The 19,273-nt window shown below is 39.1% G+C and overlaps 1 protein-coding gene across 3 annotated transcripts; it reads left to right on the top strand.

Annotated features, from left to right (window-relative positions):
• The first annotated feature begins 1,153 nt into the window (after nucleotides 1–1,153).
• Nucleotides 1,154–19,045, top strand: sun2 (Sad1 and UNC84 domain containing 2). Of its 3 annotated transcripts, XM_053335319.1 has the most exons (17): nucleotides 1,154–1,451; nucleotides 12,405–12,539; nucleotides 12,724–12,832; nucleotides 12,954–13,057; nucleotides 13,711–14,094; nucleotides 14,220–14,279; nucleotides 14,474–14,548; nucleotides 14,735–14,874; nucleotides 15,653–15,703; nucleotides 15,897–15,935; nucleotides 16,706–16,900; nucleotides 17,065–17,193; nucleotides 17,375–17,468; nucleotides 17,717–17,832; nucleotides 18,201–18,374; nucleotides 18,546–18,638; nucleotides 18,906–19,045. In XM_053335319.1, exons 2-17 carry the CDS (start codon nucleotides 12,479–12,481, stop codon nucleotides 19,020–19,022), a joined length of 1,941 nt encoding a protein of 646 aa, XP_053191294.1. In that variant the 5' UTR covers nucleotides 1,154–1,451; nucleotides 12,405–12,478; the 3' UTR covers nucleotides 19,023–19,045. The 3 variants fall into 3 exon arrangements, with proteins under 3 accessions (XP_053191294.1, XP_053191310.1, XP_053191302.1); XM_053335335.1 differs by lacking the exon at nucleotides 12,405–12,539; XM_053335327.1 differs by lacking the exon at nucleotides 1,154–1,451 and having other exon boundaries at nucleotides 12,304–12,539.
• The last annotated feature ends 228 nt before the right edge of the window (nucleotides 19,046–19,273 follow it).

Below are 19,273 nucleotides of genomic sequence, written 5' to 3'. Positions count from 1 at the left end.
TGGGTCAGTGTGTTAATCATTGTGTGTAGCCTATGCAATTTTGTATGTGTGTTGTAAACTAATAATATTCTCAAAATGTTATTGTTTGGGATTATAAAAAAAAATACTCATCATAATCATCAATGAATGAGAACAACATTAATAAAAAGAGTCAGAATGAATAAGAATAAGATACCACCTAAACCAGTAAAAACAATTAATAAGAAAAAAGGGGGGAAAACTACTTTCTGTCCAACAGCAACACTTGCTGGTGTTACGCCGTATTTTGTGACCCATCAGAATGTGTGACCTGCAATGCTGAAAGAAGTGTCAGTACCATAATGTAAAAATACCTCATTACAAGTAAAAAAGGGTAAAAATTGCATTTACAATCATACTTAAGTAAAGTATTACCAGCTAAAATGACTTAAAGAGCTACAGTAGGTTATAAGTAGCCTACTAATTGTGCAGAAAATCAGGCTGTATCTGCTTATGTGTTGACTCATCAGTAGGCCTATTAATGATGTACTTTAATTTTATTTAAACTATCAGATGACTTTTACTTAAATAAAGGATGTGGCTACTTCCAACACTGCAGATCACAGAATCTCCATATATAGGCCTAGTAACACCGGCATTGGTACTAAACTAAGTTCGGCATTGCTGTTGGGCAGGACGTAGTTTTTATTATTATTTATTGTTTTTTTTTAAATTGTATATAGGGTATCTATCTCTAGTAGCTATCTTATTTTTTTCATACTCCTTCAAAGACTGGGGGAACTAGACCCCACCCAACCTAACCCCTCATTTTTCAAAATCCCATTTGTGTCCCCCTACTGTTTTTTCATCTATTCTTGAGTGGTCTAAAGTCATCTACATATGAAAAAAAAACAAAAAACAAAACTGTGAAATCTGCCTTTATTTAATTTTTACAAATAGAATAAAGCTCTTTTGTCACAATTCTGAAACTTTGACCCCTTGTTTTTTGTTGTAACACCCTTTGATGTAGGGAGTAGCCTTATCTTATTCTCCTTCCAACGATGCAGGTCACAGAATCTAACGGATCACCAAATGTACCGTAACACCGGAAGTCCTCACCACGTATGTGACGCTAGCTTGACGTTGCTACTGCTGTCAGCGTCTCTGTAACGACGGAGCTGTCACAACCAAGCGTCGCTCTGTCTCGCTTCCTCAGCTCCACACAGCGATGCCTCCCACCACCAGCACCAGCTGCTGCATACTTTTTACTTAAGGTGGAAACACATAAATTGTTTTTTTTAGTCGTTGTGAACCGGTGAGAGTTTTTGAAAGAGCTGAACATAGCGTGGAGATGTTTGTTTAAAGTGTGTAGGAGGAGGATCTGCTATCATTGACGGAGTTTGACAGATAACCCTCCCCGGCTGCAGCTCGGTCGGACCGCTGTGTTGTTTTGTTTTTGCTCGGTGTCGAAAGACCTCACACTAAATACCGAGGTAAGTGGAAAGACTCATGAATGCACCTTTTTTATGTGCTTTTTGGTAACTTTTAGCCGCTGTTTTGTGTGTGTTTGTGTCGCCACCGTTAACTATTTGCTTAAAGTAACGTTATCTTACATTTTAAAACAGTGCACACATGCTGAAGTTAGTATAAGCTGCTAAAATAAAGCATATTAGACTGCTTTTACTAACTTAATATAGGCTTTAGTGTATTTTAGTATTTTGTTAAGCTGCTACTTTATACATATTGTATTACCTATGTGTTTAAAGTAACATTATCTTACATTTTAAAACAGTACACACATAGTTAAGTTAGTAGGCTGCTAAAATAAAGCATGTTACACTGCTTATATAACCTTAATATATGCTTTAACATGAGAGTATTGAGTGCATTTTACTATATGTTTGCAAAGCTGCTTTAGCTGCAGCTACTTTATACATATTTTATTAAAGTATCCCTAAAGTTGTTAAGGAACAAAGATGCAGGTATTGACTATTAGGATCAGTATTCAACAAGTTTATGGTGGAATATGTTTTATTTTTGCTGTATTTTAACGCTAATGCTAACTCAACATGCTGTGTCATTATGCTTCACTATCAGGTGTGACTGCCTCTTAGCCAACTGTTTCATGCTATCACTTCTTTAAAAATAGGTTAAACCGAACAAAGGACAGTTTTCTGTGCACATTTTGATAATCTAGGTCATTTAGGGGAGCATTATGTGACAACCAAGGACCACCTGTGGGTTATTGAGGGGCCTCTCTGATAAAAGAAGTGAAGCTAAAGATGAGGTTAACTATTTCAATTTTCAGGCTCCCCACTGTTGCATTGACATGTTGTTGTAAGTTATTTCACAACAGTAGTGTTTATGCTTGCCTTGTCAGATGTAATGGGTGTTGGTGGCATGGAGATTGTTATTCATAAGGCTTTGTGATGATGTAGTGTTGTTTATTGTGTTTTTAATATTGAGCCATATCATAATGAGAGGAGTTGATCTGAGTTGACTTTACTGGTGAGTTTATAGTGGAACTGGACAACAGTCAATACAGCACACACTAATAAAAACTACCATATGAATTACACAGTAAAATATACAAAATCATTTTAACAAATACTCAAACAACTTATAAAGTTAGGGAGGCCATAAGCTAACAAGACTGAGTCTACAGCCATGCTAACAGCTAGGGCTGGGCAATAAATCAACATTATATCAATACTGTGATATTTTATAGATACCGTCTTAGATTTTGAATATTGTTCTATAGTGATTTGAGATAAGTGTCTTTTCCTGCTTTTAAAGGCTGAACTACAGTCAAAATATAATTTTCTAAGCTCAACAGACTGTTCTATTATCTGCTTTTATCCACTTAGTCATTATATCCACATTACTGATTATTATTTATCAAAAATCACATTGTGTTAATATTTTGTAAAAGCTACGATAGTCAACCCTACAATATGGTCAAAATATCGATATTGAGGTATTTGGTCAAAAGTATTGTGATATTTGATTCTGCCCATATCGCCCAGCTGATGTGCAGTGATGATTAGAGCTAATTGCTAAGTTCAGCGTGCTAATATACTCAAAATGACAATGCTAATATGGCAAATGTAATGTTTACCATGTTGACTATCTTAGTGTAGCATGTTAATAGAGCTGCAACATTTAGACTGTGTGCAAAATTGCGCCGTTATTCACTCGTTCACTCCTTCCTTACTTATAGTTCTCTCAATGGTGAGCAGCAAGTCAAGATTTCAGACAATCGTCATTTTGTGTCGTCACCATCAGCTGTAGAGTCACATGACGGTCTTTTAAAATGTGGAGGCATGGTGGGATTGTTAGCAGAAAGTAGTAAACATGACATGGATGGACGCTACTTTTATAGTTTTATTGTGGAACATGTGAGAGCTCTAATGTTATGTAGTGGACATATTAACACACTCAACATTCAGACACTCAATCAAAATGTCAGAGGGTGAATGTAGAAGCACTATAAAGTAGGCAGGGAGTGATTTCGGACACAGAATCAGTTCATGTATCGATTAGTTGACTCAGAAAATGAATTGACAGCTACTTTGATTTTTTATGAAACGTGCCAAAATGCTCTGGTTTCAGATTCTTAAATGTGAATATTTCATGGTGCATTTAGTCCTCTATAGGGCTGGGTATCATTTACAAAACACAGATACTAGTACCAATCCAAGTACCCTTGAAATGATACTGATGCCAACTGAGTGCTTCATTGGATACCCATCATGCCACCACTCCTCCACATCTAAATGATTAGGTTTCTACACAAATGCATTTTGAAAGTCTTCAGATTATTAATATTTATTAATTGAAGAACGCTTGTGTTGATTGGCTGTGAGCAAGTTCTGTACAAATAGTCATATTTTCTAGCTCTGGGTGCAAAAAGGATCAATTACAGGTATTGTTTGACGGGAGCCGTTTCGATACTACTTGGTACGAATACCTTAAAAATACCCAACCCTAAATGCTAGCAGTGTTATCTGCCACTGTTACCACATGTGTTGTTACCTCAGGTATTGTATCACCTACTGCTGCTGCTACTGTTAAGATAACGTAAGATATTCCTTTATTAGTCCCACGATGGGGAAATTTACAGTGTTACAGCAGCAAGTGGATAAAAATAGAAAAAGCATCAATAAAAGGAGTAAAGAACTATAAATAGTAAGTAAATACACAAGCAATAAAACAATAGTGGTAAAAAATAATGAATGTCTGATATTAATGATAGTAAAAGTTGCAGCCTTACATGTTAGGATACTAAAATGTTTTACGAAAGTTGATTAGAATATGATGAACCTGATTATAGTGCTAGATAGGGCTGGGTAACGATACCAAGTAGTATCACAACGTCTCCCGTCCAACAATACCTGCAATCGATCCTTTTTGCACCCAGAGCTAGAAAATATGACTATTCATATGGACTTACTCACAATCAATCAATGCCTGTTACACCGGATAAAAGCAAGTGCACAAAATGTGTAATGGGTATTGAATTAAGTGCTCAAATGGTATTGGTATCACTTTAAGGGTACTTGGATTGGTACTGGTATCATAATGTTTTAATGTTACCCAGCCCTAGTGCTAGAAGTCAGTAGGATTCATACAGTGGAAACAATAAATCACTGTAGGAAATGTCATGTCAATCTACACTGCCATCTCTAGAGCCACACCAAAAGCAACATGATTTAACCCTTACATAATGTTCATGTTCTGACTCATAATTAGCCCCATACATCAATTCATACTCATAAATTCCCCCTCAGTCATTCATAAATGTCTGATTAATCCTTAATGAAGCTGTAAGAGAGCAAACACAGTGTTTATCTATGGAAAGAAGACACTCACTATCACTGGTATATTGTCCAGGAGAACATTTTATAGAATATGAAGAATACAACGTGTTTGAATGGTGATGCAAACAGGTTAAATGAGGACATTCACATATACAGAAATTTGAATCAGCTGCACAAAAATAAAAATGTGATCCTTTTTTTGGTATATTCAGGGTCAAATTAGGAAAAGTCCCCCCTAAAAGAAATGTATTAGGGTGTTTTTACAGCTCTCAAATATAAAAATGGGTTATATTTGACCCTGAACAGTATGTAATGGTTAAGACGACGGCTATAAAAGAGGGCAGTGACTCAGAGTTTTTGTTAGCCTGAGGCCTCGTAGCTGTGGAGCTCTTTGCCCGAGGATATGCCGACATCTGCAGCTGTACTGTACATCAATCAGACAGAGAAAGAGGAAGAAAGAGAGAGTGAAAGCATCTGGTTCACATTGGTATAAACAGGCCTTATTAGGTAGCTAAATGTCTGTATAGTAACTGTTTCATCCTCTACTTTATAAGAGCTCGAGGGTTATTTGTTTTAAACTAATCCAACCACTCATGATTCATCCGCTCTGTATGCCTGAGTCACATTTCACCCTCCTAAAGTTAGCCACAGCGCCATACTTTTTGGTTTGATGGAGACTAATTTTCTGCATTCCTCTTCTTTGCCCACTCTTGTTTTATTTCCTCTCTCCCTCTCTCTGCTCTGATCATTCCTGCACTTTTCTTTTTTTCTCGCTTTTCCACACATTTAGAAACCGAAACTTAAATTCCCTCGTTTTGCTTTTAGAGAAAACACACACATTCCCCCCCTCCCTGTATCATCTGTCGTCCTCTCTTTTGTCCGTCCTCTCTTTTGTACACCGTTCTTTCTTTCATCCTTTCACCTTTTCTCTCTACCCTTCCACTGCTTTTGTCCCAATCTGCTCTAGCCCTTTCTCCCCTTTTTTCTTTCACACATTACCTCACTGCTCTTATGCTTTGTCTTTGTCCTGTTAGAGTCAGTGGTCACCGTACTGGACTAGTAGCAGCAGTCGCCCCCTCCCCACCCCTCCCCGCCCCTCCCTGCCCCTCCCTGCCCCACTATGGGTAAACACCAACATCACATCCAGATCTCTGCTCGCTCTTATCCAAATTATCCAAATATCACCACAGTGGCTCCATCCTACTTTAAACAGTACTTCACTTTAAACATTCACTTGGATTTGTTTATGCGTTCATTTTTTACCGCCCCCAAAAAAATCCTGTAAGGCAGGGGTGTGAAACATATGGCTCGTGGGCTCAGAACCGGCCCGCTAGATAACTTTGCAAAGTGTGAAAATTACCTTTACCATGAATACATTTATCTGGAGAGAAAACAACAATGAATACATGTTGTGGTCACATTTAAAACATCATATATTGAACATCAATCAAAATAATCTGGAAAAAATAACAAAAACAAAAATCCAGAGACGTAATATAGTTGAAATTGCGCTCATTTTTCTTATGACATCTAAGGCTGTTATAGTTATTATACATATATCAGTGTTTCCCACAGAGACTATGGTGGTTGGACCTCAGTCTGACCCTCTAGGGGCGGATCTGGCCCCCCTGGAAGTACATTTTATATATTTTTAAGTCCATTGCATCATTCTGGTGCACTCTGAATTAAGAGGTTAGATAATTCTGTAAAAATTAAATAGATAAAAAAAAATTGTGCTCTAAACAATTTAGAGTTTAAGTCATTTAAATGCTGGTTGTATAGGTATGAATGGCCACGACCCACCGACAAAACATGGGGAAGAATTTTTAATGATTAATTCAAGTTCAGCCAGTTCATTATTGACGAACAAATAAAAACCTGTTAGATTTTGACATTTTACAGTAAATATCATTTTCTACGTTGAAGAGGAACATGTAAAAAAACTCCCAAACTGTTAGATCTTTGTCTACGTTGTTCCATGTTCCCGTTGTGTTTCCTCAAATAACTAAACTAAAAATTAGCAGCAAAAATTAGACTATTGTTGGCCGCCACAATCTATATAATTAATGGGAAATGCTGTATTATGTTACCTGAGATCAAATAGGGCCCTTGAACTAAAATGAGTTTGAATCTCCTGCTGTAAGGATGTGAAATACATGACTGAGATGAGTCACAGCTGTTCAGGAGACAGTTTCACTCAAGTATTGCTTCTTATTCCACTTCCTGTTGGGCAAAACGGTGACAATACCTGACACGCACAGTAGATATTCTTAAATCAGTCCTTTTTTAGTCAGATAAAGGTTGCTAAGATATGTGTATTTCTGTAGCTGTACTGTCACATGGTTTAAATGTGATTTTTAAAAGGATCAGTGCACCTTTTGTCTCCTGCTGCACATGATTCCCACAGGAATATTTAAAGTTAGGTTTTCCCTCTTTATACTGGGAGGAGAGGGGGATGTTCCTGTCTTGCTCTGATTAGCTTAGTCATGACTTTACAGATGACACACGTGGAGGTTTCATAGCTGAAGGACATTTAAGGTAAAGCACAAAGGAGCGATGTAAAACAGGCTTTCTATACAGCCCCTTAGTGTTAAAATAAGGCTCTTAAATCTTGCACAACATTTAAAAATCTGGACTAAATTCTGCTAAATGAAAGAGCGATTGTGTGATGTAATTTGGCTTCAGAGCGAGTGAATAGGATGAGTAGGAAGAGACAAAAGAGGAAGTGGGATGCATATAAACATTTCTACAGTATTTCAGTGGGATTAATTGACCAGGAAAGAAAAAAAAGGATGAGGAATAGCTTTGTGCAGGGGGTGCCCTCAGCTCCAATAAGGAGGGGGTTGGTATGTTCGCTGAGGAGGAAGAGGGGGTGAAAAAAAAGAGCTGAGCTAGGCTGAACCAAGGCGGCATTTAAAGTATGAAGGGAGGATTTGAGGGAATTATTGTGCAAACTGCTCCCTTCTCTGTGCTCTCGGCTAAAGCCTCCGGATACATGACAAAGACAAAAATAAATAATTAAATAAAGGCTAATTGTGTGAAAGAGCGACAGCTACAGATGGAGGAGGCCGGCGTTGCTATGGTGTCAAAATATTTGTGACCCTTTGCTTGTTTTTGTGTTTATGATAGGAACAGAAAAATGGGGTTTTTTTTAAAGCTTGTTGTAATTTTAGAAAAAACACATTTTTGTTCAGAGGTTTTAAAAAGCTAAATTTGAGATGTGAGGTTTAATGAAAAAATAATAATAATAAATAATACATTTTATTTCTAACACACTTGACATTTTAAACAAATCTCAAAGTGCTACAAGGTAAAAGCATCAATATTATGTCCTTTATTTATTCAGGGGAAATCCACTGAGAGCAATGCTCACTTTTCCAGGATCGCCCTGATCACATTCACACCTGGAAGCTGCCCAGTACAACCAGTAAAACCCAGATCCACTGGAGCAGGTGGGGGTTAAGGGCCTTTCTCAAGGGCAACTCAGTGGTGGTAATGGGGGAGGGAGAAGTGCTGCCTCTTCACTTTTCCCGGGGGTCAAAAGCTTGCTTCTCTAATCTTAACACCACCACTGCCCCTAAATATATAATATAAAAGACACATTCAAAGAAATTTAACCTAAAACATCATAAAAATAAGAGCATAAAAGCAGCAACCAGCGAGATTCATCGTCTTCTTTGTCTCTGATAGAAGTTTTAAATATGTTATTCGCCACATTCCTGCAGCCTCGTCTTATTTTAAGCTTTATTTAATCAAACAAACTAAGAAATCAAATTTTAAAAAGTGAATTAGTTAAATGTGTAGTGAATTAACTCTTCAATGTTAGCTTTTAGCAATGCTACTGATTGAGTCATTTGAGCTAATGCTATCACTTCCTGTATTAAAAACCTCACTGGAGTTTCAGAGGATGATATACAAAAAGAAAAAAGACAAGATCTAATTTACATAAAACAGACACAAGGCTTTACATAAATACACGTTCACACATCACTGTATGTTTTTTTCTTCCTTATTTACAGTAAACAGATCAGGCCTGTCTCCGTGGTAACCATAGCAACGTGCTGCTATTAGGCGTAGTCATGTGTGATGCTGTTTTTGCCTGTTTACCGTCCCCACCGACACAGCTCGGTGATATTTTATTTAATCTTGTTTTCTCATTTTAGTCCATCAACTAAACAAAATCTCCTCACTTAGTTTATTCAGTTATGTTTCACATGTTTACCGATGAAGGCCTGAACGCCACTTATTACATTAATGCAGTTTTTAAAAGACTCAACGCCCTTTTCTGAGGTCTGGACGTCTCTCTCTCTCTCTCTCTCTCTCTCTCTGTGTGTGTGTCTGTGTTCTTTCAAACTGACTTCCTGTCTCTATCTTTTCGGTACGCGCGGCCGCAGCTTCCTATTCTGTCACCTTTCTGCTGCGACTTCAGACGACGCTACAAGCTAGTTCCTGCTCCTCTGATCACCCTACTGTTAGATATCAGAGGGCGTATTCTGACATTTACAAGGTTATTTCCCTGCAAAACTGAACACAGTAGTTTGCAGAAGCTACTTTTAAAAGCTTGAAACCTGGATACCGGAGCAGAATCTAAAGGTTGGTGGATTTTCTGATGATGACGATGAGTAGAGACTAAAGCAGAGGTGGTAAAACACACCCAGTACAACAGACAGACTTATGATGTTGGCTTTTAATAGTTTATTCTAACTCTTCCAATGAGTGATGAGTTTATGCATTGTGGATCAAACTGCTATAAAAGCAAAAAGCACAATGGACCAAAAGTTGAAATAGCTTAAACAACAAGTGCAACACATTTCACCGCATAGAGTAAAGAAACAGCTGTTGACTGTCAGTTTTACCACAGAGTCGGAAAGTGTCTGGCTCACTTTGACATAAACTAGAAAAGCAGTTTCAGTGTGACCGTCCAGTAAAATCATTCAGGAGTTGACTTGTAATAGTTTAAGATGTTAATGTGACGTTAAGGAAAATGAGTCTAATCAGTGGCATTCAACAGGAAGGAAACCCTCGGATCCTCTGCTTACAGCTCTGTTGGTACAGTAATATGGATATAGGGATAAAATATGGATGTGTAGTTTTATTTTCCATTATAAGAATATATGATGTTGACTTTTAATAGTTTAACATGTTAAAAGTGTTTCTAACTCTTCCATTGAGTGATGAGTTCAGGTGTTTTCCCTGATTTCACAACTTTCCAGCCAAAACGTTAAGCTCAAGTGCATCAAACTACTATTAAAAAATCAGCTGTTTCCTTCACATGGAGGTCAGATATAAAGGAAAACTACAGAGCTGCATCTCTGGAGCAGTCATATGTTCTGATTAGTGGCATTTAAGGGAGAAAGTACAGTAGACAGACTATTTTGCAAAAGGTGAAACCTGCATGTTCTTCAGACTCGTTGATGTGGTGAAAGCAGCTCACACACTCAGACACCACAGCATGCAGTAAAAGCCTGCGAGCTGCGGTTTATGCTAATCATCTGCACTGTTAAGATCACATTCGTTGACCAATTAGACGCACAGCTCAAGCCTAGTTACATAATCGTTGTCATGGAAGTGGCTTGGCGGGTACTTTCTAACAAAACTAGTACTACTTAGATGTAGCACGCCTCTCTGGTCTCGACTTTTTCATCGCTTACTGTTAAAATGTGATGCTCGATTTAATATTTTTCTTCAATTTAAGTGTGCTGGGTGAGTTCAGGTATGTGTCATATATGTGTTTTTAGTCATTCGTAGTATACTTACTGTATATGCTATGAATGTGCTGCTCTGCTCTGCTCTTTAAGCTTCTTTAGTTTAAATATATTTGCTTGTGTTTCTTCAGTTTCTTTAACACATGACCTGTTAAATGTGTGTAGTGTTTCAGCAGCAGGACGGACAGATTAGCCGGATTATAGACGGCCAAGATTAACCGTGAGAGCATCTGTCAAGAGATTTACAGCTCGTAAATTATCACCACCTTCACTACATCAGCTCCCACCACCGCCGCCGCAGCTATTACTGCTAATTTACTGGTTTTCTACATTACAAGTGCTGCTGCATCTGCTGCTACTGCTGTGACAACTGTGACCTACTACAACTATTACAACTGCTGCTATTAATAAATACTACAGCAGTAACTTCTTCATCTGTTACTGCAGCTGCTACTTTAACTATTTGGGATATTAAAGGTGCAGCTTTGACTAAACTTTTAGTCGTAAGTGCTGCTAGTAACGTTATCTACCACTTTTACTACATGTATTGTGACCTCATTACCTACTGCTGCTGCTACTAAGATGAGATAAGATAAGATAATCCTTTATGAGTCTCACAATGGGGAAATTTGAATTGTTACAGCAGCAAGTGGATAAAAATAGAAAGAACATCAATAAAAAGAGATGAGATGAGATGCATCTTTATTGATCCCCCCCCTTGGAGAAATTCAAATTGAAACAGCAGTACAGTAGAAGAAAAAGAGCAGCAGCACAAGAGTGAAAGTGCACTAAAATGGAATCAACAATAAATAAGACAAAAATAGGATAAAAAAAATAAATACTTTATACAGTAAACTGGATCTTTGTATAAATAAATCTGCAATATATAAATGTGCAATGTGCAGAAGATTTACAGAGTAAGTTAAGTAAATACACTCATACTCTACTGTACATAAGTAAAGAACAATAAATGGTAAGTAAGTACACAAGTGGTAAAAACAATAGTGGTAAAAATTTTACACACCTATGGGTTATTTAGAGCAACCAGTTAACCTAAGCTGCATGTTTTTGGTCATTACAGTACATTAAAGAGTGCGGTTTGTCGGTCCAAATCAGGACTGTGTGAGATTAACTTGGATTACTATAATTTTCAATCTGTTGATTATTTTCTCGGTCAAATTATCAATTAGTTTGTCCATAAAATGTCAGACAATGGTGAAAAATACCCTCAAATGTTTTGTTTTGTCCGTCAATATTCCCAAATCCCCAAATATGTACAGTATATATCATCGTGTGTGACACAAAGAGCGTATTTCAGAAGCTGCAACTGACAAGTTTTTGGCTTTTTTTTTTTTTGTTATTAAAATTTTCCAATATTCGATTATCAAAATCGCCTAATCGTTGTAGTTCTAATTATTACTTTAACTATACACTATAACTTACTATAACTGCTGCTAACGTAAGCTGCTAAATGCTGTGCTACTATTACAAGCGCTGTGTTGAAATCTGCTGCTCTATAATTATATTAAGTAAGAAAAGTTGAGGTTATAGCATAAAGTATAAGATATTAACAATAAGTGTGTGTATGAGTAGGGAAAGAAACCTGAATATACAACTATTAAACTTTAAGTATGGTTTAAAGGACCAGTATGTAATATATTTACTGTACTAACTCATAAAATGACCATGATATGTTATCAGATTTTAAGGAAACGTGCTAAGTATAGCTTCTGCGGCTATTAGTCATACTGTATGAATTACTTTGAAATTTCCACTGAACGTTTTTTTGTGTGGTTTTGCTTCCGCTGCCCATTCGATTTGATCATGATGCTGGCGCTTAATTTTAACACATTACGTTCCACCATCCCTGCGTAATGTGATATTAAGAGGTTGTGGTCATTTCACGTATTTCTGAGATCAGGTTGACGCCCATTTTCACATCCTGGGTTGCCAGATATGAAACTTTGACACTCAAACACAGAGCGTGCTGCAGCCATGGAAGCAAACAAACAAACTGGATCCACTGAGACAGATTTCGTCCGACCTAAAAACCCGCGTGAGTTTTGAGTGTGTGGGACGAGGGGACGGGGGGGAGAGACAAAGTGTCAGTTTGACTTGTACTGTACACTTGGGGCCGTACTGACCACCTCTGGCTGTCACGTACTGGTCCGAGGGATTATTTTACGTCTTTACTTTGAGTATTGATGAACACAGTCTCAGTAATTGTCTCTGTCTCTCAGCCATGTCTCGTCGGAGTTCTCGCCTGGTTTCCGGTGGCTACTACAACTCAGACGAAGAATCGGACTCCAGTAGCGTGACCAACATATCGTACCGCGAAAACCCCGTCAAGTACGTAACTCTGTGTGTGTGTCTGTGTCTCATTGACTTGAAAAATCAGTAACTTTTCTGTATCCTTCGCCTTTTTTATCACCCTGTTTTATCTCTTTCTCTTGTTTTTGTTTTTCTTTAGGGTTTTCAAGAAGAAGGCAGGAACCCGAAAGTCCGGCTCCCGTACCTCCAGTAGAGCCAACAGTAATGACAGCTCACCCAGCACGGAGTCGCCTGTCACTGCAGGTCAGCATGATGCTAAAAAAATAAAATACAACATCCTGTCAGGAGGTTATAATAATAGCACCAATGAAACAATGTTAGCCGAAGCTGCTGGCGGCTCCACCCGTCAACAGATGCTTCAGCTGGGTTTAAAAGGAGCGCTAACATTTCAGGCTCGCCCAAAAAACTCCTAAAAAAGAGTTTAACGCTGTAATTCCACAAATGATTAGTAAATATTTCTTTTCATGTGTTTTTTTTTTTTTATATTTGAAAAAAAAAATCTAATTTTCCTGAACTTGGACTTCATTGCTTAGTTGATAGATCATTAATTTTTTATCAGGGCCTTGATGAAGCAAAACAGCCTTTCCCACCTTCTCAGATATAAGAACCTGCAGTATTTTATGTTATTTATTGTTGTAAATGGAATAGATATGGGTTTTAGTCTTTTGGTTAAAGAAAACAAACTATTTGAAGGTGTTGCCTTCGGCTACAGGAAATTGTGACGGCCATTTCAACAATCAATTGGAAAGAGATATTAAGGGTTTCATTGGTAATACAAATAATCCACAGGTGTAAAACTATTTCAGCCTCTTGATTGGGATCAGGAATTTTGAGTTCACAAAAATGAATTAAAGTAAATGTAAATTGGATCTGCTCTTCACGTTTCTACCTCTCAGCTCCGGGTCCTTCTCCCTTGGCCACCCAGACGCAGTCGACCCCGCGGACCGTATCCTACGTCTCTCCAGTGGTCACCCCTCGCCCCGCCGTGACCCCATCATCATCCCGGAGTCAGACACCCACTCACTGCCCGTCGGTACCTCCAGAGAAGAGCCACTACGCTGGGCTCTGCAGCTCCTCCAGCAGGCACGGATTACACCTCAGACCCAACCACAAGGAGCTGAATCAGAACAGCATAGACAGCTCGGGGTACTCGTCCTCTGAGGGCAATTACAAGAAGCCCACCACCCCCACCAGTACTGCCACTAAGATCAGCAGTAACAGTGCAGCTCCCAGTGATGGATACAAAACCAGAATCAGAAGTGCCTTCCTTAGTCTGATGGGTGAGTGCTGAACTGTGTGTGTGTGTGTGTGTGTGTGTGTGTGTGTGTGTGTGTGTGTGTGTGTGTGTGTGTGTGTGTGTGTGTGTGACTTTACATGAATCTAATGTTTCCTATGTTTTATGCAGACTCAACCTCACTGATGGTCGCTGCAGCACAGTCAAAAATAACAAATCTGACAGCTTCAGGTATGAACATTTGCACTTAAATGAACTCGCCTGTGCTTGTTTTACTAGCATTGTTAAGTATATGTCCACATTTCCACGTGTGCTTGTACGGCTCTCACATACCAGTAGATTTGTGTTCTCACGGTCGTTGCATGTGATTCGGCTTCAGCTTACCAAAATCCCTGCAAATTAACTTTTCTTCTCTTTTCCTGCAGCTAATAATCCGTCGTTCAGCAAGCACGTGAAGAAGGCTTGTGGCCTTTTACTCCTCCTCCTCCTCATAATTCTCTGTAAGTGACACAAACATTTCGTTAACTGAAGTTTGCACGTCCCCTGACAAATGTTTCAGACACATTTTAGAGACACCTTATCATTTCATGGTCAGGCTACACTTTAAGTGGTTGTTTTCCCAAATGTCAGTGTCACTATAATCAAAGTGTTTTTCTAAAAGCACCATTCCTCCTCTTCTCCTCCAGGTGTTTGGTTCCTCCTTCCATTGTTGACCTCTTTCATCTCCCGCATGGCTGTCACAAAGAGCCAATCACAGACAAAACCTGTTGCCCCTGCCATTGTCCCTCCTCCTCGACCCAACATCGTACCTCCTACACCTGTGCTGGTAGGGCTCAACTACACACAATCTGCATCGCACTAGCTGTTTACCTGCAGGATGTAGTTTTCATGATCTAATTCACATTTGGGACTTCAATGCAGACTTTAAAAAATGATCTCTCACACTGAAAACACCGCAGAATAAGTAACAAACAGAACTAAATTAAATCAAACTAAAAGTAGAAAGTGTTCATCCACTTATTTTGGAATAGGTTTCAGTCCAAGTGGACACTCCTGTAGCAGGTCATGTGAAGGATTTTAGAGAGCCACAAATACATATCAAATGTAATAACGTCCCTCATAATTAGGCATGGGGCGGTATGAGATTTTGGCGGTATGATAACCATAAGCAAAAATATCACGGTTTCACGGTATTGCGGTATTGCGGTGTTACGATTTAACCTGAATCTGTAATGACAGTGTGTGGGGTCGTGATACTCTACGCTGCAGCTGCACCACCTGAGGGATTTCTGACCAGCACTTTCCGTCTTTGACCAGACAAAAAACAGCTCATACCTTAGGAACGGTATGACTGAAAATTTGGCGGTTTCGGTTATCGTGACTTTTCATATCGTGGTATACCTTGAACACGGTTATCATCCCATGCCTACTCATAATATTCTGAGGCTTTCTCAGTACACATACTGTAAGCATCATGACAGATTGTAAATGAGAGACTACAATAGGTGATATAGAAATAAAACAGAAGCACTCCCTTAAGTCTAATACCAATTTACTTTGAGGTTTGCTGACATTAACATTTTGGGTCTTATTTGTCCCTCCAGGATCCAGCTGTTGTGTCTGCTACTGTGGAAGCAAAGATGCAGCATATTCTGGTAAGAGGCAAATTAGTTTATCTGCAATTTAGTAGAAAATATGAGAAAATCCTGTGATCTGTTGTTTTAGCTCGATCACTTTACTGACAAAAATAAGCAAGCAAGGAAGTGATGAAAGTAACTGGCTTGAATAGCACAAGTTGATCTACATTAACATATTTAACTATAACTACAGTGTGTGTGTTTTTTGTAGGAGGAGCTGCAGCTGAAGCAGGAACGCCTTCTCTCCCAGGTGAGAAACTATCTGTATTTTTCTTTATATGATGTTATTTTTGTCTCCTCTCGTTGCTTTCCATTCCTAATTAACAAATGATCTCTGTGGGTGGTAAGAGCATAGAGTATAGTGAGATCAGGATGGATAGAGTGGAAGATGGCTGAAAGATAAAAGCTGCCCTATAGTAACACCTAGTGGTGGAAATGGGGAACTGCAATAAAACAAAGGATGATATTTTGATTCTTTATTATTTTGTTCTGTGTAACTTTTTAATTTGCCAATGATGAAATACAGAAGCAGGTTTAACTAGGAGTATGTAGGAAGTGTAAATCATTGCCAACTTGTTGTCACAGCCAAAGGCACTTTAACCTTAATGATTTTCACGGTCTTGTTAATCATTGGATTTTTTCTGGAACATCACCAAAATATTACAATAGGTCCTTGGTTCATGATAAAACTGTTCTTGTAATTCAATAGGAATCCATATATAGGATTTTTTTTCAGATTGACACACCAATATTAGACCTACTTTTATTTCTTGTGCACTTACTTATTATTTATTGGTCTTTATTCTTTTTATTGATGCTCTTTCTATTTTTGATATCCACTTTCTGTTGTAACACTAAATTTCCCCACTGTGGGACTAATAAAAGAATATCATATCTTGAGTTCTTGATGATAAAATGGCAGTGTAACGTCAAGGGAGGAATAACTTCTTTTTTTTTGTCAAATATTTGTTCAAAACTATTCCCTCTAACTTTTAACCTCACCATTTCTTCCTTTCTCAGATGAAGCAGGGCATAGAGGTGGACATGCAGGGTATGAAAGCCAAGCTCGAGGCCGTGGGTTCGGACAGTCGGCTGCGTCTGAACGAGGAGGTTGCTGGGCTACAGAGGCAGATAGCTGCTTACCAGACAGAAAGCCACTCCTCTGCCAGCAGTCTCAGGCTCAAGATCCAAGCTTTAGAGGCCCAAAACGCCAAGGTAAGAGTTAACACAGATATACCCAACTGACGGATTCAAGATTTTTTTAAACTACATTTTAATGCAAGACAGAGACAATCGTTAATCCTGTGTCTTAACTTCCAACCAGAGCTTTTTTCTAGAGATTGTATGATTTTTAACATGCCCTACCTATTTTTTTGTAGCTGTCTCAGGAGTTATCATCCATCCAGCTGGTGCCTCCTCCTGCCCCCTGTCCTGAACCCAGCACAGCCCCCGTCCTCACCCCAGAGCTCCAACTGGCCATGGAGAAGTGGCTCACTGACTATATCAAGGTAGGTGGAGACATATATACTACAGATAGCCTCTAAAACCCCAAATCATAGTACAGTAGTATCCATTAGTTGTGGATTAGACACCTGGAAAATGTGGTTAATGATCTAATTTTATTGTTGACACATTACTTGGTGCATGCATCAGTTCTCACCATTTGTCCTGTATGTGAATATGAATCAGGAACAAGATGCAATCAGGCTCGGTGCAAGTGGCTGCACAGACTGCGGACGCCCCATGGCCGACAAAATGCCCGACTTCGCCCTGGAGACTCAAGGTTGGTAACATCTGTCACTGTTACTCTGCTTTAGTTTTACCAGGATTTGGAGTATGGGTTTAATTCTCACTGGGGTAACCCTTGCCAAAAAAAAAAAAAGTATCGTTCAGGTTTTACTTTAAATATATGGACATTTTTTTGTGGCTGTGAAAAAACTATTTGTCCGTTGTTTATCTTGTTTCAAGATGGATGAAAGGCCATTGACACTATTTTACATTGTGTGTGTGTGTGTGTGTGTGTGTGTGCAGGTGCGAGTGTGATCAGCACCAGGTGTTCTGAGACGTATCGTATTCGTTCAGCGTGTGTGACCCTGTTTGGATTCCCTCTGTGGTACCCGTCTGAAAGCCCACGCACTGTCATTCAGGTACAATGAACCACTCTCTCTCTCTGTATTTTCTGCCTATCTTCTCTCTAAAGCCATCTGTCTTTTCTATAAATGGTCTATACTGATACTTTTCTAGTCTTTCGACCATTCAAACCACTTTTAGACTATATGCCACATTCACCCACTGATGGGTGCCAACTGCAGAAGGAAAATAACATTCACAGGAGCAATTTTGGATAGATTGACAGAGGGGAGTTGAACCGCTGATCTTCCGATTAGTGGACGAATGCTCTACCTCCTGAGCCACAGCCGTCCCTGTCCCTCTATCTCTTTCTTCTCCTCAGAGTTTTCAAATCATAATCAACTTTGTAATTGAACCACAACTACTTCCCCTCCCTCCCCTCCAGGGTTACCCGGTGATGCTTCCAGGGAAATGTTGGGCGTTTCATGGGGTCCAGGGGACTCTTGTCATCTCCCTGTCTCACCCCATCCGGATAAGTCATGTGACTCTGGATCACCTGCCGCGCTATAACTCCCCAACCGGCCGCATCGACTCCGCACCCAAAGACTTTGAGGTCTATGTAAGTGGTCCCAAACTACAGCACATTGCTTTCAAATATATTGCTGTCAAAGCTGTCATGATGATTCTGGCTTGAAATTGCAGATCTTCCAGTTTTATTGGTTATAAGATTAAAACCTCAGAGAAAAAACTGATGTTCATCTAACTGATATAACTGTAATCTCTTTCTCAGGGGATGAAAAAAGAAGACGAAGAAGAAGGAGCACTGCTGGGGACGTTCACTTACAACGAGCATGGAGAGTCAACCCAGACATTTAAGCTTCTTGTAAGTTGAAACTGACGACTATGAATAGATGTTTACAGTATTAAATGACAGGATGTGACCTATTACTCTCTGTCCTATATAAAAAGTGTGAGGTTAATGTCAGATCTGGTCTTTATCTTGAATGTTATGATGCACACAGTCGGACATCTGTTTATTCACTTCTTTCTTTCTCTCTCTCTCTCTCTCTCTCTCTCTCACTCTCACTCTCACTCTCACTCTCTCCCTCTCCCTCCCCTTCCTTCCCTCCCTTCTCCTTCCTCCTTGCAGAACCCCAGTGACGAGGTGTATCGATTTGTGGAGCTGCGTGTCCTCTCTAATTGGGGTCATGTCGAATATACGTGCGTTTACCGCTTCCGTGTGCATGGAGCGATCGCCTCCACATGAGACTCACCGACAGCGACGTGACAGCTCATTCCCACATATCATAAAGTGCATTTGCATTGTGTATATATGTATTTTTTTTTAAAGTAAAATGCAGTTTGATAGTCTGAGGTGAGTTCAGACTACTAATGCTACTGAAAGAAAATGACAAAGACAAACGTTACAACTGTGTGTCAGCTTTTTATGGGATCAATTTCATGGTTTTGCTGTGTTTTTCAAGTGCTCGTTGTTGAAGTGACAAAACTAATGAGTGG

Source organism: Scomber japonicus, chromosome 2 (assembly GCF_027409825.1).
Source record: "Scomber japonicus isolate fScoJap1 chromosome 2, fScoJap1.pri, whole genome shotgun sequence".
Lineage (NCBI taxonomy): Eukaryota > Metazoa > Chordata > Actinopteri > Scombriformes > Scombridae > Scomber > Scomber japonicus.
Note: the sequence above shows the minus strand (reverse complement) of the source record. Positions and strands in the feature narration are given on the sequence as shown.

Excerpts from the sequence above, each read along its gene's own strand:
- sun2 (XM_053335319.1), top strand. The coding sequence starts at position 12,479 with ATGGAAGCAAACAAACAAACTGGATCCACTGAGACAGATTTCGTCCGA. Across the intron at positions 14,095-14,219 it reads TGCCTTCCTTAGTCTGATGG|ACTCAACCTCACTGATGGTC; the intron begins GTGAGTGCTGAA and ends TGTTTTATGCAG. Across the intron at positions 14,280-14,473 it reads AACAAATCTGACAGCTTCAG|CTAATAATCCGTCGTTCAGC; the intron begins GTATGAACATTT and ends CTTTTCCTGCAG.